Source organism: Triturus cristatus, chromosome 1_2 (genome assembly GCF_964204655.1).
Source record: "Triturus cristatus chromosome 1_2, aTriCri1.1, whole genome shotgun sequence".
NCBI lineage: Eukaryota > Metazoa > Chordata > Amphibia > Caudata > Salamandridae > Triturus > Triturus cristatus.
Window position 1 is genome coordinate 442217731 of NC_140580.1, and position 26021 is coordinate 442243751.

Consider the following 26021-nt stretch of genomic DNA (forward strand, 5'->3'; position numbering starts at 1 on the left):
GTAGAGCTGTGAAGTTGCGTCAGCCATGGATCCAGTTTCTGCAGTGTTGTGGAGGTGTGTCATCCTGGATAGTTGTATAGAGTTGTGAAGGCCGGAGTTGCTGCAGTTTGAGCTGTGCCTGCCAGGGCCCCGGTGCTGTAGTGTTTGGGAGAGGTGTCTTCCGGGGTGGGAGTTGTGTAGAGCTGTGAAGTTGTGTCAGCCATGGATCCAGTTTCTGCAGTGTTGCGGAGGTGTGTCATCCTGGATAGTTGTATAGAGTTGTGAAGGCCGGCCGGAGTTGCTGCAGTCTTTGAGTTGCGCCTGCCAGGGCCCCGGGTGCCCCACACGCCGGGGCCTGCCGCCGCGCGCTCGGTGAGCCGGGACTGCAGGTATGCGAGTGTTTATAAAGCGCGGAGGGAAGGGCGTGGGCCAGTCCTGAAAGGGACCTCCCCCCTGACTCCCGGCGCCTCCTCCCCTGTCTTCGCCGCTGGGGTAGGTCTGGAGCAGAATCTCGGAGAGCCCGCAGGAAACTCCGAGCCCAGCTCCCTTCATCCTTTACTGCACCCCGGCGCCCTCGCCCCGCTCCTCCGGCACCATGCTGAAGGTCATCGTGGAAAGCGCCAGCAACATCCCCAAGACCAAACTGGGGAAGCCGGACCCCGTCACCAGCATCGTCTTCAAAGGTAAGGAGGTTCCGGAGGGCTTCCCCTCACTCCCGCATCCGGTTATCTGTATTCCCTCTGGCTAGGACTCCCGGCTCCTTCTCGGCGCTGTTACCGTGACGCGTGGTGTGCTCCTCTGCAGCTGCCCTGCTGCTACCTGTTAGACACTCAGTCGCCTAGACAGCCCTAAACTATGGTTAGAGAGCTGAAACAAATAGTTCGATATTCCAAGCTATGTTTGTTTCGCGACTTCACTCCTTACAAGTGTCTCCATGTCTTTAAACGGACTCCACAGAAACTAAACTATTCCCCGAATTAAAGCCAGATGCTGGCAGACTTTTCTTTCTTTCCAGGCTGCCTGCGGCTGTCGAGTTCTGGGTTGTCTCGACCAAAGGCTCATTGAGGAGGCTTTAGGCTCCAGATTTTAGACTATTTTTAATGTTTAAGTAGCGAAATGGCTAATGGAAACTGTGTCCAGTAACCGGAGCCCTCGAACACATATGGGTTGTCTCGTGCCGGACGCAAGCCCCCCACCTATTCCTGTCATTTTCCTTTAAAATCTAGTTACTTCCAGTGCATTTGCCCTTTACAATCGTAGGACTACAAGTACCACAATTCTATTAAGATGTCAGAGCGGGGTAAACTCATCACACCTGACGTGGAATCCTTTGAGTGACCCATAAAGGACTAACTATCTTTTTTGTAAGGTAAATGTGTATGTTGTGAGTTTCCCGTCCTCCCCCCCCCCCCATCCCCCTACTAACTAATTCGGAATAGTCGAATGCTATAATTGGGGGGGATTCCTGTGTGGCTAAGCACCCCTATATTCCCCCCCCCCCCCTGTGACACGTTCAGTCCGCTCTAGCCTTTAACCAACGCTTTTTTCATGATTTCATCTCTGCTCACGCGACCTACAATGCTTAAAGTGAAGATAAAGGGGCGACAGGTTTCTAGTCGCGCATACTATTGGGCGCATTAGTGCCTGTGGGCCACACCTTGGTCACTAAGGCGCTGGATGAAACCCTCACCTGGCAAGTCAAAGGCGTGGCCCGCGCTTAACCTTCTCTTCCTCCACCTCACATAAAAGACTCTCCCCTTGGTCTAGCAAGTGAAGCGCGTCAGTTTGCTACAGGTATTAGGATTAGGCTGGGATTTAACGCAGTCCCTTGCAGTGTAGCCCCCTCCAAGGTGCTGCAACTCCATCCAAGGCCAATTAATATCCAAGAGGTATCCAGAGCCGTAAGTGAGCCGGGTGCGGTCGCTGCACCGGCAGTTCTACAACCCGGGGCTGAGACAGGTCCCTATGCGCTCTGTGTGCCCTCGCACTCCAAGTGAAAACAATAGATTAACTCTGGAGCGGCACCGCCCTTTACCGACTCGCCTATGATGTACAGTGAAAGATGCCCGTTCTAGTTATTTCAGTTTCATCATTTCAGAATTGAAGGATTGTCAATATTGTATACAACCTATTCACTGATGCTGCGTGCTTATCTTATGCAACTATCAACCAGTGACAGACATCCTTCAGATGTAATGCCAGTGGTTGTACTGTATATCTGGAAGCAACAACAGAAAGAGGGAGGGTATGCGGCCACTATTCTAAACACAGGTTTTAACCTTTCCATTTTAAGCGACCTAATTACATACGCCTCGCCCCTTTGAGAGAATACGGTGGTCTTGACAGTCACAGGGAGTCATCCCCCTCCCACCCCCAGAATTGGTGGTCTTGTCAGTCGTAGGAAGAACCCGCCCCCAGAATTACGAATGGTGCTACCAAGGGTTCTTATTTTAGTGGGAGGCAACTAAATGTTATATTGACTAAAGACCAAGGGGCATTATCAGGCCAGGCGATAAAATTATCGCCCCTTTAGCGGCAGAAAACGGCCGCTAAAACGACGATGATGGGCTTGATAATATGCTCTATGGAATTCCTATTGAAGCCCATGTTAGACTCCTTCACATCTAACATGGGCTTCAATTGGAATTCCATAGAGCATATTATCAAGCCCATCATCGCCGTTTTAGCGGCAGTTTTCTGCCGCTAAAGCGGCGATAGTTTTATCGCCTGGCTTGATAATATGTTCTTACGATGGGCCAGATCCCGTGCACAGGCCGTCACACTATCCCGGTTGATGTTGATAAATCCAATCCCTGCACAGTAGCGAGTAGTGGAGTTAACCGAGACTAGCCAAGATACTAGGACAATAACCATTTTGAAATCCAAATTTTCGAATGCGGGGCCTGCCCCTACCTGTAAATGTGTTTCTTTTCAGATTGTGGGACTGAGGTGCTTGTGCACTGCGTCTGACTTCGTGTTGGCCGCCAGATGGCGCGATTGCTGTTCCGTCTTTGTTCTCTCGCCTCTAAACCACAACGCGCCCGAGGGGCAGTGAAGAGGAAGTCCTCCCCTCTACCCCATATTTGTCCTGCTGGAGTAGGGAGAGAAACATTTGCTGTCTTACGTTACCAGCTATGAGGGACAGGTATATAGAACATTCTCTACACACAGTATGCCAAAGTTTTCTGTGGTAAATGTGATTCATCCTATATTATTTTCCGACAAGCTACACAGAGATCGTATGAGCAAAGAAGGCGGTTGCTTAACAAATCCATACTACAGGCTTTATGATCTCCAATTACAGCCTCTTGCAAGGCCGGTGCTGCATAGCTTTGTATTGAATCACAGGCCCGTTGCATGTGCAGACCCATCCTTCTAGGCAAACACTCTTTCGGGCTGGGATCTCTGCCCTTCCCGTACTCAGTTGGACAGAATTGCTCCTCAAACAACCTATTCATTGTCAGAGTAAACTTTGAGAAAAATGACACTCTACCAGTAGGCAAATTATACAGCTCAATGCCTCTAAACGGGGAATAAAATGAAACTGGTTAATGTCGCTGAGCTGTTGCCACTGCGCCATTCCGTGTTTTTTTTTTTTTTTTTTTAAATTAGTTTTACTCATGCTTAGATTGGAATTTCTGAAAACGGAGCATGACTTCAGCACTTCACTTCCTTCCAGAGATGATTTTTTTCCATCAGCCCACACTCCTGCGCCTCGCGATTGTGGCTCCAGCAGGAAATGGGAGGCAGAAAAAAACATTTCAGTTGTGTTGAAACAATGAAAATGTACTTCGGAGTTTCTTTATTTTAGTTGGTAGCCGCGGGGCGCGTTGTATGAACCGTATAATTACGCTGAAATGGCGGCTGAAAGCATGTTCGTCTAAAAAAAAAAACTGCTTACCTGGTGATTGGTTACCTCACTTCCTGTTTGCCCGTGACTGGATAGATCATCTTGGTAGTGGGATTTTTTAACTGGGTCCCTATGGTATCTGAACTTGCAATCAAACATGTGGGCTACCATAATGGCTATGGTTTGGTAAACTGTAAATTTACGGATTGCTTGTCCTGTATCGGCCCGTGAGGGCCCCCATTCCGCTGGAGTGTCCAGTACTCTGGGGTTTCTGAAATCAAAGTAGACCTGGCTTAATAGTTCATGTTAGCAACTTTACTCCTCTTAAATGAATATCTAATGATTTCCAATTTTCAGTGATTTAGCAGGTTTTAAGATGTTGTATGATGATAGTGGTGTGACCCAGACAATAAACACCACTGTTGTCTCACTGCGGGTTGAGCTGCAGTTACCCAAGAGGTGTGAATACAGGTGACCTTAGGTGGGACGCCTTTAGTGTTTGCCTGGGAAGGAGCGAAGAACTACACTTCCCAGACTACCCGCTGCTGTGCACTCAGAAGGTGATGAACAAGATAATGAGGAGCTCGGCTTCACATGGTGTGCTCCGCTCTTCAGCGTGGGATGCACCCGGGTGCACCGGTTCAAGAGTGGGCCCATCAGTGGCTGGGCTACCCCCCTTTGTCTTTCCTCCTCACTCTGCAATGTCCTGCTCATTGGGGAAGTGTAAGAGTCCAGGTCACTCTAGGTTGGTCAATAATGATTCACCTCATTTCACAATTAACAGTTTTCATGATCATGCTGTTGGTGCAATTTTCTAAGAAATTGAATTGTCGGAGAGATGCCAGTCGGTGGAGGGTCATACAACATTTTCCCGTTCTTCCTCTTCATCCTCCATTGCATCTACTGGGCCTTCTACTTCTTGAAACCTGTTCCTTTGTGCCACGGCCTCTGGCTCAGTGCCACCTCCTAAATGCAATAGCGTTATTTCTTCCTATCTATGCAGCTCTTCTGCGAAATGCAGGGAAAAATAATTTAACTCGTGTTCCAAAGCGCTTGTGTGCCATTGCAAGACCTGAGATGAGTCACTGTTTGTTCCTATAGTTAAAGGTTTATCACGATTTAAGATAGTTGAAGATCGGCTGTCTGGTATTGAATGTACTTAAGACAAACGGTTACTGTCTTGCTACTACTTTAGTTTCTCAATCAGGTCAACTAATGTTGTGCTTAATTCCTCTCATGCAGCAGTGTTTTACTAGGCTCTCAAGCTCCTAATACTGGTGCGTCTTTGGCCGATGCTTTGTTATTGGCAATTGTTCCAACCAGGCGCGTAACACAGGCCCCTGCAACACCCGCAATGCGGGGGGGGGGGGGTCTGAGCTGTAGGGGACCCCTCAGCAAGGTGCTCAGGCCTGAGAGCTCCGGAGTAGGGCCCCTCCATGTACCTTGCAGGGGAGCCCCCTCAACTTTGGTTACGCCACTGGTTCCACCTACCTAAAAATCCACCCCATTGAATCTTCTGGGTATGGTAGCCAACAAACTATCTCTTTTTTTATTATTTCTACTGGTCATATCACTTGTCCATCCATTGTGTTTATTTCTCTGCAATAGTCTCTTTTCATGATACTCTTAATGATCAAGTTAAGGTTTTTACATTGGCCTTCTTTAATAACCCCCTCACCTAAAATGCTTGAGTCTTTGAGTATACATGTAGGAAATCTGCCTTTTCTGCATGGTCACCCCTGATTTTTTTTGCCGCCTTCTTGTCCTTATAGTTTTGCTGGATTTAGAACTCTGTGCACTTTACCCATGCTAACCAGCTGTTAAGTATCTGTGCCCCGCTTTAAACATGAATGAATTGGCGTATTCTTAATTGATATATTTGATTTACCTATGAGTCCATAGTATAAGGCACAATATGAACCCGCACCATGGAAGTTAAATTCCACTAGTGGACTGCATCACCTTTTCTGCCATTTACTACAGTGGCAGTACAACATGGCTTAAGGCCTGCTAGTGTAGCCTGACTGTAGCAGTAGAACTGCAATTCAACCTGTCAAAATAAACCCTTTTGACAGACCGCTCAAACCTCCTTATTAAATATCAAGTCACCCCTATGTAGATATGGTCAGGCGCAAGTAAGGGTGCATGTTATTTTAAAATTAGGACCTGTAGAAATTTAGTGTTATTACGTCCTTACAGTGAGTAGTACCCAAAACGTATTTTCGCTGTGGCAGGCCTAGCTGTCCTATGTAGAAAACCAGAATCCAAATCCCATTGCTGAATCTCAGGAATGGGACTTACTAGAAAAATATTTAAAGTATTATTTTTAATAGTTATAAAAATCCAATATAATAGGGAAGTTAGGTTTTTAATAAATATTAAGGAAAAGTAAATTTTGTTAAGGTATCTTTTCCCTGCCTGGAATTCCTGAAGGCTAATTTCTATTTACTCTCAAACCTCTCACATCAACTAATTAGTGTCTGAATAGGTGTGAAAAGGCATGAAATGCCTCCCAGGAGGCTGACCTGAATGGGCAGATATGACTCGCCTACCCCTGCCAGAATATACAAGGTGGGGCCTGTGAGCACCTTTCTTGACATTAGTGTCAAATCCTACTTGAATATCAAATCTTGCTTGACCGGTCTGCTGGGTTTGCATATTATATTTTGGGTTGTACATGAAAGGCAGTGAACAGGATGGTAAGACCATTCTTGTGTATTCACAGTCTGGTTGCTGAGGAACTCTGATTTCGTTCTACCAGACTTTCTCTGAGTTTGTGGGTACAGTGGCTTTCCCAAGCTGGGTTTTAGTGTTAGATGTGGTAGGACACTAAGATTACCATCGTACACTCTCCACACATCGCCAGCCCTCAGAGCCCAAGCTTAGTGTGTCCGAAGACTTTCGCCATCTTGTAAATGACCAAAGGAGATAAGGTTGGCCCCAGGAACTTTTACCCCGTTGGTTGGGGCATACCTCGTAGTCGCCATCCTCACTAGCTAGTGCCAGACATAAATGTGGCATCTCTAGACATCCACTTCAGAACCCTCCTGGATCTGTAGAAAAACAGAAGTGGACTGGGCCTGCAGTCTGATTTGAGGCAAATCCTGAAGTACTGGACCTGCTACCTCTTGTACCCAGGACAAAAAAAAGAGGACTTCGAGGGTCATAAGGCTTACCTTCCAGTCAAGCTACAGCGATTCAACAAGCTACAAGAGGACTTTCCTGCAACTGACCAGTGGCAATTGGACCTGGATTGGACCTTGCTGTTTGCTTCTGCCTGACACCCGGTGAATCTCTAAGTGCCTCTCCTGAGGCCCTGAGGGCTTTAGAAATGTACTCCTGTGGTCGATTGGAGCTTGAAGGATTACGTTGGAGCCTAATATCCTATAGCAGGACAAACCTTTTGGTGTATCAGACCTGCGCTCCATCCCATCCAGCTTTTAATTGCACCTATATTACAGTCTACTGTGAACATTGGCCATCCTTGTCATTTAGTGCTTCCTGGTACTATTTCTTCTCATAGCTCATTTTCCCATTATTGGATTTGTCATTTTCACGTCCCTTGGTTTATTAAGTTTAACTCAATTTACTTTTAAAATTTGGGCTGGACTTTTATTGTTTTACATTTTGACATTATTACGGTTTTTACATTTTGACATTATTACTGTTTTGGTACTGCATAAATACTTTACCCTAAATTAAGCCTGTCTGCTCTCTGCCATAACTACCAGGGGGTTGAGCTCAGGTTAATTTAGTGATTCAGAGCATTCATTCTGACAAGGGTTGTGATTATTACTTGAGGTGGGTAATTACCCCCCTCAAATAATAACCTAATTGCTTACAATATGTAACATCTTTTTCTCAGCTTTTCACTTCTTTTTTTCCATTGTACTTACTTACAACCGCTTTGTGGCTCTTGATTGCTTAGACCATGACAACTAACTTCCAAGCATATGCAATAACATAAATTCTGCTTCAATTATCTGTTCCTGCGTCTTTCCATCGTCCTTGTTCTTAATTTTTCTGCCACATCTTCTGGCCTGGTGCATCTTGTTAATTGGAACACAGCTGGATTATCATCTGTGCTGAGTCTGGTCGATTGTTGATCCCGTGAGAAACTTTGACATTGTTTTGTTTCAAGAAACATGGGCCATATCATATTACGTATGTGAGGGGGTTTTCTGTTATTGCTTGCCCGCTTCCCCATCAACCGCTGGGAATTTTAAACCTGGTTTCGGGTAGCTTTTAAATTCTGAGTCCGTGTTTTTAGGACCCGCCACCAGTCAACAATTTCCTCTTTTTCTTTGGAAAATGGTTTTCAGTTCAATTTGTTCAATTTTTACAGCGATTATTTTCACTACTCAACTTAAATCATTTTTATATGCTTTTTAATATGGTGGTCAACTTGCCTTTTGCCTCTTGTTGACTGCCCCTCACCTGCAAGAATGTGAATTTGGGCGGTGATTTCAATGCTAAGATTGACTCTAATTTAACTCTTCCTTATCTTTTCTCTCTGCTTGATAATAAGGGTTCTTTTTCCTTACCTGACCATTTACACAGAGCATTATTTTATGGCCTTGATATTGAACGTGATCTTGTTAATGTACATGAGTTGTTTAATTCTGATCATGGGAGAAGCCCAACATCGACGGGGGAGAGGCAATTCTTTTATTATAGTTTACATTTTTCTATATAGGGGTCTGATGAACTTTGTTCCTGATTATTCTGTACAGGTGAGCTGTTCATAGCGACCATAACCCCCTTTTTGTTTCCATTTGTCTGCCTAGACACACAATTCTCCACATCTTTGATCATTCATTAGACTGTTAAGGATTATGGGTTGAGAATCGGCTAGGAGTCATTGATCACACAATCCTATCAATTTTGTTGGGTTCTACTTTTGATCTTTTGGATGTTTAACTTTAGTCTTGTTTAGGTCACAATTCTGTTTCTTTTAAGTCCCTTTGTTCGGTTATTTCAAAGTTGCTAACCAGGTCTGTCAGTTCTACTCGGCAGCCTACAAATAAATGGTTTGACTCTGATTGTTCAGTGGCCAGTAGCTGTCTTTCGGCTGCTCCTTCTAGACACAATAGATGTAGAGTTAAGATTGGTTTCTGCAGAGCAGTTAATAAGTCTTCCTTAAAATGAAGAAGGGGTGTTATTAGGTCAGAGATCCTTGGAAACAGATGGAACCTACTACCAAATTGAAAGATGTTTCACTTTTTTGGAAAGTGGTTAACTCCCCTCCTTTGCTGAAGGCTCTGGAATAGTGGGCTACTCAGTTTAAGCTTGTTTATAATGACATTGGCTGCTCCAGTTCCTCGATTTTACCTTTGACCTAAAACATTAGCACTCGCTTTAACTGTGATTATGAGAATGCAAAAGCTGCCCTTCCAGAACATCCGTCTGGTAAAGCTGCCAGACAAGATGGCGTTACCATGGACCTGTTCTCTAAATCTAACCTATAGCTCTGACCCCCCCACCTTCCCCCTTTGAACAACATCTTGAACTCTGTCACTCATTTGAGATTACCGTGCTCCTGGACCAATTCAGTTATTGTTCTTGTATTTAAAAAGGGTTATCAAGATGATCCAAAATGCTTTAGGCCCATGTCTTTAATTTATTCTATAGTTAAATTAGCTGGAAAGGTAATGTTAGAGGAAAAAAAGAATTAGCCTGGTCATCTAATGATCATATACTTGTTGACATCCAGTGTGGCTTTAGGGAGGTACTCTGGACCATGTAGTGCACTTCTATTTGAGTTTAGTCATCTGCAGTGCTTTCGATCGTGTTAATAAATCAAAATGATGGCAGATTATACTCTCTGTGGGTCTCGACTCCTCCTTTATTCGCATTCCCCACTGTTTACATACAGACTTATCTGCTTCTGTTAGATTTGGAGTTTGTGGTGAATGCTCCGAATCTTTTAGGTTAAACAGTGGGGTTTGGCATGGTTATGTTTTGACCCCAATATTATTCATTTTGTAGTTCAATAATCTTAATCCTTATTTTTCTCCAAGGGACAAGATATGCCATGCGTTGGTCATGAGGCTAATCTGGCTTTTTATATGCAGATAACTTCATTTTACTTTCACCTACTGCAAACAGCCTGAAATAAATTCTAGACAATTTTGTCACCTTTATGTATATCCCAGATGTGGGTGCTAATCTTTCTAAAATCTATGTGATGATTTGTCTGCAAAAAATAACTAAATCCAGGTCACAGTGTGTTAAAACCAAAATAATTGAACGTGTTGATCACTTCTCTTATGCGGGAGCTACATCTGGTCTCTTTGCCTATTTGAAATCTATAGGGGCTGTTTTTAATTTTGCCACTATACTTGGACAAAAACCTTTTGATCCCAAGTTGATGACTTAAAAAATGAAGTGTGTGCCCATTTTGTGCTATGGTGCTGGTGTTTGGGTTTATTCTTCCAGTGCCAAATTACAACCAGTAGTTAAGTGCTTTTGCCACAGATTATTGGATCTGCCTCCTAAAATTTATCATTATCTTTGCCATATAGAGCCTGGTCTGCCATATGTCGAGGATCGAAGCTTGCTGGTTCTTTTATTATTGCGACTTTCAATTTGGTCTAACTCTGAAGCCTATCCTAACAGGGTCATTACAATTGGTTTGTCTTAGCTTCTCTGATGCACCCAGAATTCCTTGGCTGAAATTTATTAAATCTTCTTTCAGCAACCACCGCTAAGTCTCTGCTTTCTTTTTTTTTTTTTTCCAAAGTATTTTTATTAATTTTATAAGCAAAGACATTAGCATTTCTGTTACAAGGTTAGCCATACGTAGTTTGTAGAGCAGTGTTTACAGGCACTTTGAAATATATGTTTAGCTAACCCTATCTGACTTGACTTGCTCAAAATTAGGAAAAGGGTGATAGAAAGAAGCAGGAGAGAAAGGGGTGAAAGGAGGACACAAGAAAGGTTCTGTAGTAATGAGACTAATTTTGGTTTCATAAATAGGGTACTGGGCTGCACGCTAACAACTGAATTTTCCCCCCTCGTCACCGCATTTATGACTGCAGAACTAAGATCAGAGCAAGACAAAGACCTTCTAGACCTGCTCGCTGACCGTGGCAGTAAAAATGGTCCTAGCCAATTGGAAAGACACGAGTCTCTGCTTTCTAGCCATGAGAACATTAAGGTAGATAAAAACAGGGTGAGGCAGCACTTACCCAAATTATAGAAGATCTCAAGAGGCTTATGAGCTTCTTAAGCTATCAGTTTAGTCGAATGTTTTGTTGCAGCAGTCATTTTGCCTGGAGTTCTACTGACCAGCTGTAATTCACCCATGGGAGAACCTTCGCCTTTGTTGCTTCGGGTTGGAATCTGTTCGCGGCATGCTTTCTTTCCCTAAGGGGGAATACAGCTCTGATTTCATCTGTTGTCATCCTTGTGATGAGGCTTCACCACAGTAACTTTTTCTATTTATCTTTTATTGTAAACTGTAAAAATCTTTTTCCTTTAAGGAACAAGATTAAAAATCTTAAGTTATACTTTTAAAAGGTCTGCCCCATATAGTATTTGGGGAGGAACTTTTGATTGAAAGGCACAAATCAAAGGCACTGTTGAGTTTCCATCAAAGTCTTTATTAAATTTAAGCAAGCCTCCAATGGACATTAGAGCCCACAGTGTGGATTGCTCAAAATGCGTACCCACTACCACAGGTTTGTGGATAGTCATCCACAGATCTAGTGTTCATCCTCCTAGACTTTAGTCTCACCTACCAACCAGGAGAACATGCAGTTATTTTAATTTTATCCATATTTAGGTTTAGAGTGTTTTTAGCCCAATACTTGGTAAAAGTTGCTAAGTTTCTCTGCAGACCAATGTATTCAATCCATGATTACTAAATCATCCACGTATAATAAACACGGAATAAGAGTACCGTCCACCTTTAAAAAAGAAAAAGGTTGTTTCCATTAAGGAACTTGGAAGGTTGGACAGATACAGAGCTATTGTTCACTGAGCATTTGTGAACCTACAAGCTTTGCAGCCCCAGCTGCTCCTTCATTGAAGCGGAGTGTCTCAATGAAGAAGCAGTTGAGACCGCAAAGTTTTCAGGACACTGAAACTAGGCTAGTGAGGGATAAAGTACAAAAGTGCGTGCAGAAAAGATCAACTTCTAGAAAATGATGAGTTTACCTAAAATGCAGTGGTGCTTCCCATACCAGAGAAATTTGGATTTTGGTGTGGTAGTGGTGCTGTACATTAAGGGTAATCCTGTATTTTGTCACGTCAGTGGTGCTTTACGTTATGACCAAACGTTTTCTGGCATGACGGGGTTGTTTAACATCTATCCTCTGTGTGGTTTATCGCATATTGGTGTTGCGTGATCTAGCGAGGATGTGGAAGCTGCCATAGTATTCTTTGCTTCGTGTTGCTGGACAATGTATACCAGATCATCACAACGTACTGGTAACCTAATGATATCACTGATGTGCCTGTATAACAAGGAGGTTGCGTCAGTCCTAGAATCACAAACCGTGTCTCTTGGATACTTCTCTGGTCCTTCGTACAATGGACTACCTTCTAGCACAAGAAACCTGAGCAGCCATGGTCTTTTTGAGCATCAGTAACCGTACTCTGCTACACATATGTAATCTTTGACTGGCAAGATGGCGGCTGACTGACCGCAGTGCAGAGATCAGTACCGGTGCTGGAGAGGAGCCGAATTCTACCGACTTGGACTCAGATTTCGATTTGAGATCTGCTAAAGAAAGTCCCTGTATGGAGGAAGGCGCGATGTTACATGGAAACATTATTGCCTAAACAAGAGGCGATCGACTGAATTAAACCACTACAGAATTGGCGGTACACTGACGAGTATTCCCCAATGGTACCAGAATCAGATGCGTTACAAGACCACAGCCTAACCAAGAGTACAGGAACTTACCTAAGGCCGTATGCTACACTCATCGGTCTGTGTGTGGTACGTCTCTTCTGTCGCGGCTGGCTCTTGAAGGGTAAGACGCTGAAGGAGGAGAGCGGAGCAACCGTAGCAGTCGTAGCAGCCGTGGGACAGCCTTCGCAGCGCTTTGTGGGTAGTGACACCGACGGACGAGTGAATCCAACTATGCCTCCCAAAAATGCCGCGTCCGCTACAGCCAGGGCCAGGGCCGCTGCGGTGGCTGCTGCGAGACGCACACAGCGCGAGGAAGCTTCGACTGCAAGACGATCCGTAAGAGAGACAGAGGTGGACCCCAGCGCTCCCGGGAAAGCTCAAACGAAGCAATCACGAGCAGCTCCGATGGGGAAAGGAATCACGAGCGTCCCGTCCGTGGCTGACCTCCTCCTTCGCCGGGCTTCGGGTCCGCTTCCAGGTCAACTGACGCAGAACATAGCTGGAAGCGTCCAGGCAGCATCTCAGAACGCTAGTGAAGCGCTTCAAGATACAGGTAATGACCCGTGTGCAGACAGCCTTGCCCTTACTGTTCTCACTAAAAAGGCTAATACTGGCACCACGGATCTACCTAAAACAAATATACTCTCTCAGGATCCCCCCATTATTATAGCTCCAGAATCACTCACTAATTTGAACCCAAGCACTACAAAACAGGCACAAAAGGTTTCTGTTGTACCTACCCTGCAATACCTGAGCTCAGTAGTAATCAAGAGTAAGGGGGAAAGTGGGGAAGGCGGGCTAGCGTCATCAGACACAGATTGGTTTGTGGAAGGGAGTACTGCGACGGAACAAGCCCAAGTTTGTGCACTCACCCTGGCGGGTAGCTCTGGCCATATTATCGGAAACCTAAAGGTTAAAATGGGCCCTACTGCAGGGGAGGTTAACAAAAGAGCTATTGAAACGGACGCAGAAAGGGAGCCCAGCGATTTTTTTTCATTCTCCGACGACTATCAAACTTCATCTGCGACAAGTACTATATCTACTGGCAGTGACATCGAGGATGACTACGGAGCTCAGAAAACTGTAAGGAAAAAAAAAGGCCATCATGGGGCGGCCGATCTGGCATGGGATTATACCCCTACCACGGACCCTACCCTGCAACGGACAGATCATATTTCAGATGGCGCAGTGCCCTCTCCCTCTCCTTTCCAAATGGCTCCCTCAAGCTCTACGGAAATCCCTCCAGGATCAACGGCGACACTAAACACAGTAATGGAGACTGTTCTGCAAGCCATCGCAGCACACAGAGAAGAGACAGCAAACGATGGGCGTAAGGTACAGAATACTCTCCGTAAAGTGCAAGGGGTTGTACGGAGACTAAACAAAACAGTAACCACATTTGGGAACCGCTTAACTGAGTTAGAGTCTCGCACTGTAGCAAATGAAACAGCGATTGCTAGTAATCATGAAATAACGATGGCACATGAAGCAGAGCTCTCTGACGTCAGATGGAAGCTAGAGGATTTCGAAAATCGCTTACGCAGAAACAACCTCCGCGTGCTGGGGGTTCCGGAAAAGTCAGAAGGAGAAGATGTACGTTCCTTTATCATTAGACTATTTCGCGACTCCCTGCCAGAACTCTCTTCTTGGAACTGGGATATCGAAATACAGCGGGCACATAGGGTCCCCATGTACCAAAAGGAACCTGTACGTCCAGGGGGTTATCCTCGAGCAATCTTGGTCTATTTTGGTAATTTCCTCCTGAGACAGGCTATCTCTGATAAAGCAAGACCAGAGGCTAAACGCACTAGTGGTAATTTCTCCTACTTTGTGCGCCCAGACTTCTGCCATGCTACGGTGGAAAGGAGGTGGCGCCTACGTCAAATGATTAAACCGTTTCAGGACAAAAAAGCGATGGCCTACTTAAACAACCCTGCTCGTCTCAAAATAATTAATAAGGGGGAAGTTAAATTTTTCACATCCGAAATCAAGGCCAAGGAATATTTGGATGGTATATGATCAAAGTAGTTATGATTTTGGTCCTTGTTCACTATTCACTATTCAAGATTCTCATAATAATCTGAGTAAATTGATGTGTAATTGGTCATATTGATTACTAAGATTAGAAATGTTTAATTCTATACTGGCCAATGGCTTATACTAAGGTTTATACGAAGGCAAAACTTCAGCACTGGTCTCACAATGCACTTCATCATACAGACTCTCATGGAGTCTAATTGCCTATCTGTGGGTGTGGGGTGGGAGGTGGGGGGGTGGGGTTCGGCTCTTGGGGTGGGAGCCGGCATGGGGCCTGTCAAGGGGGAATATGCAGGGAGAAAAAAGACAACCTCATACGTACAATGTTTTGTCAAAGTTATAAAGGTCTTGATATTTTTTTATTGCTATGAAGAATGTACCTCTGTAAATAAGCTTTGTTCATTATGGGGAAGTTAAGGATATGTACCTGGAATGTGGCAGGGCTGAATGATAGGGGTAAAAGAGCCACCATATACCAATTTGTTAGACAAAAACCCTACGATATCTTATGCTTTCAGGAGACTCATATTACATGGAAAGATAGGGATCTATTAAGAATACCTGGATATAATCTGCTTGCAAATACTACTCAGACTAATAAAACTGGCGGGGTGGCGATTTTTGCTAGAGGGTTTTTGGGTCAGGCTAAACGTAAATTAGTGGACGATTTCGGGAGGTGGGCTATAATTGAATTAGATTTGGGAATAACAATTTGCTCGATCTATGCTCCTAATTTAGACGATTCACGAATATTTGAAGAATTAGAGCTTGAGCTGGCCACATGGCCCAAGATGTTGATATTTTGTGGGGATTTTAATATTTCTTTTAATCACCAAGGAATACCATATAATCAATACATGACAACCTATACAGGTAGGAAACCTAATGTCTTCAGGGCGCTTTCTCAACTCAAAAGAAGTTTTGGTTTAATAGATATTTGGGCTCTAAAACATCAACTAGATCCTGGTTACACCTATTTTTCATGTCCTCATAACAAATATGTGCGGATTGATTATATGTGGTTAGCCAGCGAGCTGTCACTTGGAGTAGAAATTGACAAAAGCCCTAAACTACTGTCTGATCATAGTATGCTCATTTTAACTATTAACTCGAATAAAATTTATAGACCCCCATTTAATTGGACCTTTGATAGAAAACTCTTGCTAAGTAAAGAATATATTGAACATATCAAGATTTGGGTACAGGGATATTTCGATTGTAACCGATACAGTACAACAAGGAATATGGTTTGGGACGGCTTTAAGGCATCTCTCAGGGGCGAAACTATGAGTTACGTCGCCAAATTGAGGAAAAAGGCAGCCCTGGTTGATCAGCAACTAATGTCGGACTTAGCAAAAGCAGAGCAGGAACATATAAATACTTTAAATAATGGAGACAATAGTCAAGAATCACTGCGTAAGCTAATAATTCTAAAAACAGAGATTAATAGCAAACTTAATCAAAAAGCCGCTGAAATTTTTCAATCTAATCGAAATAAACTATACGAAGATGGGGAGAGGGTTGGAAAACAACTGGCCCTTCGCACCCGCCAAAACCATTCATCTAACAAAATTAACATTATTCACGCAAATGGCACGTCCTATACGGAATCTGATAAAATATTAGATGTCTTCAAGAGATATTACCAAGATCTGTATAAAAATGAAGATTCTCTTGAGACAGATAAATTACAAGCGGGACTAGGTGATTGGGGCTCGAGCTACATTCTCGATGCAAATAGCAGAGCAGAATTAGAAAAGGACATTACCCAGGAGGAGGTACAAATGGCGATAAAAGATCTTGCACCCGGCAAGGCAGCGGGCCCCGATAAGATCCCTATAGATCTGTATAAAAGCTTGGGATCAATAATTCTACCTTATATTCTGGATCTCTGTATAGGGATACAGACGAATGGAACCACCCCGGAGTCTTGGAGAGAGACTAATATATTGATATTTCTTAAGAAGGGCAAGGCGCCAATACATCCTACATCATATCGTCCTATTTCGCTAATAAACTCAGATACAAAAATCTATGCAAAAGTCTTGGCCAATCGGCTTAGGGGGGTGGTTGAACATCTGGTCTCCCCGTGGCAACATGGATTTATCCCTCATAAGGGAACCACGGATCATACCCGCAGGGTGATTTCATTATTTGATATCATGACAGTGACGGGGGGCCAGATGTCCATGATCCTCCTCGATGCTGAGAAGGCCTTTGATCGAGTATCTTGGAGATATCTTTGGGCAATAATGGATTCTAATAATTTTGGGCCAGGGCTTATTAAAGCAATACAAGCCATGTATCGAGATCCGGTAGCAAAAGTTCAGACGATGGGCTTAGAATCGAGACAATTTAAAATTCAAAGGGGCACAAGACAGGGTTGTCCTTGTTCCCCAATACTATTTGCCCTATATATAAACCCCTTGATTGAGAAACTACTTGCAAATGTGGCTATAACACCAATTAAAACAGGCATTTATGAAACCAAGGTATTGGCCTATGCTGATGATGTGGCGATTGTGACACCTGATCCCTATGAGGCTTTAGTAGAAATCGAGAAAACAACTCGGTCTTTTGGAGATATGTCAGGATATTCTCTGAATACTGGGAAAACTGCTGTCATATGCACAAAAAACACAATTTTTAATGACCCTCGAAAGACACCTAGCGCTACATACTTGGGTGTTTGCATATCCCCACAGATGGAGAATATCAACAAACTCAACTATGACCCCTTGTTAGCCAATATTAAAAAGGAGCTACTGAGGGTTAATAGTCTTAACCTTTCAATTATAGGAAGAACTAATTTTGTTAAAATGAACATTTTTCCAAAGATCTTGTACTTATTTCGGGCGATACCCATCTTAGCTGAGGATAAAACCATTAAAATCTTTGAAACCCTAATTTCTAAATTTATCTGGGGATATGGCAAGATCAGAAGATCCTCAAAATTTATATCTCTCCCACAGCAAAGAGGGGGCCTAGGACTCCCTAATATAACTCTATACCTCTGGACATCCCTTCTCCAAGGGATGTTCTCGCTACTCAGTGCTAGCCCTCGGCCCTATAGTACAGCAACTATATTTATCCCACCTATATATGAGTTGGCTGTTGGTGAGAACGCAAAAGGATTATTATTACGACAAATTGAACCATCTTACTTTAAGAAGGTGAAATTTAAAATTATAGTTAGTGCTTGGACTGTTTGGAAAAAAATCTGTAAACATTGTGGTATTACAAAACTAAATAGATATACACCCTTATGGCACTCTTCCCTTTTCTCTGCACAAATCAATGACGATATAGCTAAAAGATGGGAGGCTCTTGGGGTATTATCAGTGGGGGATTTCTTAGATGACTCATCTAGCTCGAGATTCCTCAATCTTCAACTTAAATTTAATATTCCGACCTCTGATCTCTTTAAATATATCCAAATAAACTCTATTCTATCCGCAAAGGCCGCACAAATCTCGCTGAAGTCTGTTCCTCTTCTTGAAAATATTGACAGAGGGGGGGAAAATTCCAGTATAAGTACAATATATAGGCTATTGATGGAACAATGTCAAGATGACATGGAAAGTACTGAAACATGCCGGGCTTCTAAATTGAATAATCCAAATGTAGATTTAGATAAGATTCTTTCCCTCGCTGATAAGATTTTCCTTACAACAACTCTTAAAGCACAATTCTATAAGACTGTATATAATTTATATTTTACACCCGCAAAACTGTACACATGGGGCAAACGAACAGACGATAAATGCCCGCGGTGTGGGATCGGCCCGGCACATTTAATACACATGTTTTCCGAGTGTAGTAAATTGACAATACTTAAAACTAAAATGTCAGATTTTTGGGAAGAGGTTTTTTGCCATAAAGTACAGATGTCTCCTACTTTATTTGTGATCGGGCATGACAATACTTTGAATCATACTAAGGAGGAAGAGATGTGTCTTTTTCTGGGTATGGCAGTATATAGACTGATATTAGCCACTAGATGGAAAGACATAGATCCTCCTAATTTCCAAGTTTGGATGACTCGCTTTTTGGGTATAGCAAACCAAGAAATGGCAATATATACAGTTAAAGGCAAAAAGGCTAGACAACGGGGCGCTCTGATTTGGATGCCAATCACCACTTGGAAAAACAGATTTTAGTTTAGTTTAGTTTGTTTATATTATTTTGGGTTGTCTCTGTTGCTGATCTTACTTGAAATATATTCTTTTGCATCTTTTTTCTTTTACCATTATCTTTGGGAGGTACCTAAAAACTTAGACTATTATTTGTAGTATTGTATTATTGCATATGATTCTTATTGAAGCCTTGGTTTGTATATGTTGTACGTAATGAAGTTGCCTAATAAAAATTTATATAAAAAAAAAAAAAGAAAGGCACAAATCAAAGGCACTGTTGAGTTTCCATCAAAGTCTTTATTAAATTTAAGCAAGCCTCCAATGGACATTAGAGCCCACAGTGTGGATTGCTCAAAATGCGTACCCACTACCACAGGTTTGTGGATAGTCATCCACAGATCTAGTGTTCATCCTCCTAGACTTTAGTCTCACCTACCAACCAGGAGAACATGCAGTTATTTTAATTTTATCCATATTTAGGTTTAGAGTGTTTTTAGCCCAATACTTGGTAAAAGTTGCTAAGTTTCTCTGCAGACCAATGTATTCAATCCATGATTACTAAATCATCCACGTATAATAAACACGGAATAAGAGTACCGTCCACCTTTAAAAAAGAAAAAGGTTGTTTCCATTAAGGAACTTGGAAGGTTGGACAGATACAGAGCTATTGTTCACTGAGCATTTGTGAACCTACAAGCTTTGCAGCCCCAGCTGCTCCTTCATTGAAGCGGAGTGTCTCAATGAAGAAGCAGTTGAGACCGCAAAGTTTTCAGGACACTGAAACTAGGCTAGTGAGGGATAAAGTACAAAAGTGCGTGCAGAAAAGATCAACTTCTAGAAAATGATGAGTTTACCTAAAATGCAGTGGTGCTTCCCATACCAGAGAAATTTGGATTTTGGTGTGGTAGTGGTGCTGTACATTAAGGGTAATCCTGTATTTTGTCACGTCAGTGGTGCTTTACGTTATGACCAAACGTTTTCTGGCATGACGGGGTTGTTTAACATCTATCCTCTGTGTGGTTTATCGCATATTGGTGTTGCGTGATCTAGCGAGGATGTGGAAGCTGCCATAGTATTCTTTGCTTCGTGTTGCTGGACAATGTATACCAGATCATCACAACGTACTGGTAACCTAATGATATCACTGATGTGCCTGTATAACAAGGAGGTTGCGTCAGTCCTAGAATCACAAACCGTGTCTCTTGGATACTTCTCTGGTCCTTCGTACAATGGACTACCTTCTAGCACAAGAAACCTGAGCAGCCATGGTCTTTTTGAGCATCAGTAACCGTACTCTGCTACACACGAGCATCACTTCTGGCAAGCTGTCCTATTTAGCATTACATTATTAGTGGCACACATTTCTTCAAAGACTTAAGTGGCACAAGAACAGTTTGTGACAGGCATTATATGTTGTAACAAAGTAGCAATCTAGTGATATTTGTCTTGGCATTGGATTCTGAATGGACATTTTCTCAGTGGGGCTTACAGGATAACACAGGTACTGCATCTTTTGACACAAATGTTTGCTTGCTTTGCATACAGTTTCTTTACACCTGGCACACTTTTTTTTTTTAATATGCATATATGTGAGTTTATGCTTTGAAAAAATATTGCTCCTTAGGTACTGTGATATATTCTGAAGTATTGCAGCATTTTATTAGTTGGCATTTAAAACTATGTGCAATTTAAATGGCTACATTATGCAGCATCTGGCCCATGTTTAGGTCTTGTCTGCCAGACTGTACAAGCTGTTTGGTTGTGAAATACCTATTGTGGGCTCTTGCTTACCATTGGTTGGTCTTATTGGCCCTCTCATTTGCTTGCTTTTTATTTGCGTTGGCTTGACTTCCTCTTTTTGTGTTTGTCCCTCCTCTGGAGCATAACCTCTTTAGCATCTTTTGATTAGCAATTTGTATCCTGCCTTTGCTCTCTTTTAGGGACCTTTTTTTTCCTTTGTTTGGTACTCCATGAAAATATGAGTTTTCTCTATTCTCTCGCTCATGTGCTTCTCCCCAGAGCTCTGTGTGGCTCTCTCCCGGGTGCTTCTTTTCCTTCTTCGCCTCCGCCTGGCTTTATTTTAATTTTATTCCCCTCACTCGCTCCTACGCCACTAACTCCGTGGTCTTTTTAGATCTTTTTTTTTTTTGAGGTCCGGCAGCAAATTGTTGGCAGTTCTTCTGCCTTATAAATGTACATCGAGGTCACTTCGAGTTGAATTCATGAATAAAAGAATTAAATTGGAGTTGTTGAAAAAATAAAGAAGAGATGCACGCGCTTGCATAAGGATGCATGCTGTGTATGGGTCATCATGGATGCACATGTCTACAAAATGACAACCTCGATAAAGGGCATTGGTAAAGTCAAGAGTTTCCAAGGCTGACATTGAGGAAGGCGTCATGCTGAAACGTGTCTGTCAGTCCTGCTGTGTGGCTTTTGCATAAATGTTGAAAATCTTCATGTTCCCGAGTGTGCGTTTTGTTGGGCAATGGAAAAACAGTTGCCGGTGGAAATATATATAGTGTACTTTTCATTTACAAAGCTACATTTACATACCCCCTTTATCAGGGCCACCACTCTGTGGCCTCTGCCCCCCCTTCCTCACTCCCTTTTGCCTCCCCTATGCAGGGAGCATGCAGCTGAACTCCTTCTGCACCGCCTGAAGGCGAAATATAAATTACTTGAGCTATATCAGTCTTTGGAGGCATGTGTGGAAACGAGCATACAGTTCAACTGTGCTTTGCACGAAGACGTTCCTTTTGTCCCAAAAATGGTGATGTATATTTTAAAAATTCCTGGACAGCCCTCTTAAAACTGGAACTGCCCTGGGAAATCTGGGCCTTCTATTCACCCTAAACATAAGGCATGAAATGTTACATTACAAAATGATCACTGCAATAGGCACATTAGCCCCCTGAGCTACTTGGCCAGACTCCTTATTAAACAATCACTGGCAATGCCAATAGGTCTGGCTTATGAATGCACTGTCAAGCCAAACTTAAAAAGCCATGTATGTTATGGCTGCCCTCCTCCCATCCATCTGCTGCCTGAGAAAACACCATAAATGATCTAAGACACTGTAATAACCTTACACTGGCATTTGTGTGCTCCTGAGAGTACACAATCAGGCAGCTTGCTAAATAAACAAAATGATCACAGCTGTATGGAAAGCAAACACTTTTTTTTTTGTAGAGGAACTCAACTTCTGCCGAACCAAAACATGGACTCCTGGCGCCCACCATGTGGGCAGAGCCAAAGCCCGTCTCCTAGTGATTCTCACATAATTGTCTGGTGACCGCTCAGCTGCACTGGCAAGCTAGAACATATCAAGTCCTCCTTGTTAACATTTCTAACATTGGTAGGCATGTATGTTGCTGATCCGAGAGTGTGCCTGACCTGCATCATGTTAATGTCGGCACAATGATTGCACTGTAGGCTACAGGATATATTATATACAAGTTAAAACAATCCATTGGGGGAATCGATTCATTTGTCACGGGAATGACCATTCTTTTTAAAGGTAATACATCTTTAGGCAAATCCTTAACTCCCCTTTTCCATAGCCATTTGGTTGACGGCAAAACTGCAAGGTCTCCTTTTGCATGTAACATTTGGTTTTTTATTGATGAGCAAGCTTAAAGTGCACAGAAATTACATTTGATTTGAATTCAATCGAAGTCTGAAAAGTGTCATGTAAACGAAAAAGATCTATACTATTTACTTGCTGCTCTTTCTCATACTGTAAGGGCTTCCAGGCGCTGGTGCCTCTTCCTTGTTTATCCCCGGACAGCAGCTGAAGAGTGTGTCCAGGACTCTGAGGCCTGAAACCCTCTCCATGTTATCCCCAGCCTTTTCCCTGGCCAAATTCTAGTTGTGATGCCCCCCAGTTCTCATGGACTCTCCTTCAGAATGGCTCCTTGTAGGAAGCCTATGAGTATATTTGGACACTAAAACCATACTTTGGAGCTTTTGTGTCTGCTGATTCGATTGTTTATGAAACCCAGGCACTGAATACACACTCTTTTTAAGTCGGGATGCATCACAGAAACAACAAATAGTCTCAAACTTGTCACAGCTAATCCGTAATCAGTTTCCCGTTACACCTCCATTCTATCACAACTCCGCAACGATGTCACGTAAGGGTCTTGGAGATGCACATGTGGCAGAGATTGCAGCACACAAATTAGTTACATGGAGTGCAGAGATTGTGGGTATTTCTTTGGGGGGAGAGGAGAAACAAATTATTGGAGACAGCTGGAAAACACGTATTCTCTCATGGTGTGTTTAAGCAAGAAGAAATACGCAGTTCCCTAAAAGTGAGCATTGGAGATGTAGAGGCAAGCCGAGCAGATAGATGGTAAATGAGCTATGCTCCAGTGGAGGGACAAACACAAGTTGGATAATCTGGTACAAGGAAAGCCATTGAATAAGAAACCAGCAAACCAGAGTGACAATAAAGCTAATCATTGGTGAGCAATTGGTGGCTAGAAACCCTGTAAGCTCACTATAGGTCTTTTACAGCCCAAACGATGTTAGTCAAATAATCAATCATATTAATTTCAGTTAATTAAAATATTTTCATATAAACGAATAAAATGCACATCTCATCGATACTAGTTTATCTCATGATAAAACTAGTGAAGTAAATTGACATGACCTATCCTTGGGTCAAGATACATGAAGCGCAAAACTTGTCACTAAGGTGCTTTCAGAGTACAGACACTAAGAATAAAGCGCTCAACAGCAATTCCATTTGTTTGAGAGGCTGATCTACATTTGTAATTACCCTTGAAGAGGGTTCGTATAACGATTAACTTAGTTCCAGACTGGTGTGCAATATGCAATGAATGGAGTTATTCAAATGATCTTTCAGAGACTCGATCTGCCCTATTCATTAATGATATGAGTGTAATTAAAACGTGAAAGCGCGAAGACCTCTGAGTAAGGTGCCAAATGACAGTTTGTTTTATATTCCGAACAGTAATCTACGAAAAAAGTGATCTTAAGTGGAATCTGCTCTTTGTACAAAAGTGGCATATGGTGTCCGGTTATATCAATTGCTTGGTTGATATTTCTAAAAGCCCATCTATTAATACAAGAATATTAGAACACTGGTCGGGCTTGATAAACATGCAAAAACCTGTATGAAAGGTGACACTTAACAATTCATATTGTATTTGAAGTGCTAATGTGATTTCCCTCAAAGTGGCTTCGTCGATTTGTCAACTCTTTGTGCCAGACTGGGGTACGGTTGGCGGCAGTAAATGTTGCTTTGGTGATCTTGCTAACACCCGGTCTCCACAGTTCATGAATTTTGTACATCTGGTCAGCACTTGAGGCTGATCGCATGGCGTGCAGAAAAAAATGACATGGCGACAAGTGCGGATGCCAAACCAACTAAAGGAAAGGCTTGACTGTGTCCTGTGCTCCAAGAGCAGAGAGTGTCAAGTGCATACCATATGGGCCAGAGTTTCCTGTTGCCTCTTGCAGAGCGGGCATTCCTGGGGAGATGAAAGCTGAGCCTATTTGGTCCAAAAAAACAAAGTGGAGGGAAAAGTCCAAAATGTACATGCATTAATCTTGTTTTGTAACACACTTGTTAAGTTCCATCTAGATATTTCTCTGGGCAGGGAGCCCTCCATGCGTGGGGCTCTTTTTCCTGAAAGTTAATTCATATCCTTTTAAATCAGAGGAATGGGGGGTGTTCGCTTCCCGTGGACATTCTGCCCTTAAAATTGTTGGCCAACGTTCAGGAAGATCATCCAAGCGTTCATTAAGATTCAATTAGTAGACTATGGCTTCGTGTCTTCCCAAATGTAATATTTGAATGAAGGCCCGTGAGTGTGTTTCAATTGATATGTATATTTAAAGGGCGCAGTTTTCAAAGCCACTTGTTGGTCTATCGGGTCAAGCTGCATCCTGATCTGAGCCTGCGCTAAGTTATGCAGCAATTCGAACAGAAGTCTATATATTTTACATCGTGATGTGTTTAATAAAGATCCAAATTTATCAAGACCGGTTTGCTCCGTAAGCAAGTGTAGGAAATAACCGATTCCACACTTGGTGTCAAAATAAAGGCTCACGGTTTCTGGTTCTTCGCATCAAAGCATTGAAACAGGATACTTTTAGTTTGAGAGAATTTAGATGTTGATGACCCCCGCGAGCTTCAAACCAGTTATATATATTTTGAGATTCAGACCCCGCACCTCTCAGGTTGTCTCTTGTCTAAATAACCTATACGCGTTTTGTGGACTTTCTCCCCCCAAAAATAAGTGTTCGTTTTGCCTAGATTTACTGTCATTTAATGTACTTTACAGAAGGAGGTGAGCACATTTAATACATTCCGAAGACTGATACTGGTGAGATTTAATAGAACTATGTTACCAGAAAATTGCAATGAGGTGATATCCTCCTAGAGTTGATCACCGGCATGAGAATTGACCGCGTCAAGTAGAGTGCTCGGATTAGCAATGTATAAAGTGAGGAGAAGCGGAATGAGGACCCAGCCATTGTTTAGGTGCTCTGTGTGTTTAAACTGTGGCAAAGATGGTTTGGCTTGTGCTTAATTTCACCTTGACCCTAGTATCTTTATAGCGTAGCTGGGTTGCATGTAAAAGGTGTGGAGGAATGTGGCAGTTGTCCAGCCTTTTTCCAGTGGAGATTTCTTTAACCGTGGTTGAAAGCCTTGCTGACCTCTACAAAGCGGCCTTACAGAAGCCTCCTTTTTTTGTATTGACTGCTCGATCATTATAGAAAGAGCAACCAAGTCGTCGGTGGTACCTGCCATGGCTTGAAAGCTCGTTTGCTTGAATGGTATCCGCTTATGACTCCGTGTCCAAATCTTTAGATCTTGAAACAAAAGGTTGCAATAAAAAATTTAGACTCCACATCAAGCAGAGGCATCAGGCTGTAGCTACTGAGGCTTGAGATTGGGCCTATTGTGTAAGTAGGCTGCAGTGTGGAACTGTGACAAGAGACTGGGACAGACTTCTTGCAGTTTGAGAAAAGGCAAAAAAGATTGACACCCATGTTTCCAGATCCTGTTTGATTAAGGCGGCTAGTAAGCCATTCGGTCCAGGAGCGCTACCTGCTCTGTTTCATTATGCATGCCTTCATTTGTTCTGTGGCGTGTTCATAAAACCGGGAGATAGTGTGAAGG

The 26021-nt window shown here is 42.9% G+C and overlaps 1 protein-coding gene across 5 annotated transcripts in view; it reads left to right on the forward strand.

Annotated features, from left to right (window-relative positions):
• Positions 1 to 440: 440 nt before the first annotated feature.
• Positions 441 to 26021, forward strand: part of MYOF (myoferlin) — a 591005-nt gene continuing 565424 nt past the window's right edge. For all 5 annotated transcript variants that reach the window (XM_085606131.1, XM_085606127.1, XM_085606128.1 and 2 more), the window contains exon 1: positions 441 to 662. In XM_085606131.1, the coding sequence (XP_085462257.1) occupies positions 575 to 662 (88 nt within the window). In that variant the 5' untranslated portion in view covers positions 441 to 574. The remainder of the gene's footprint in view (positions 663 to 26021) is intronic.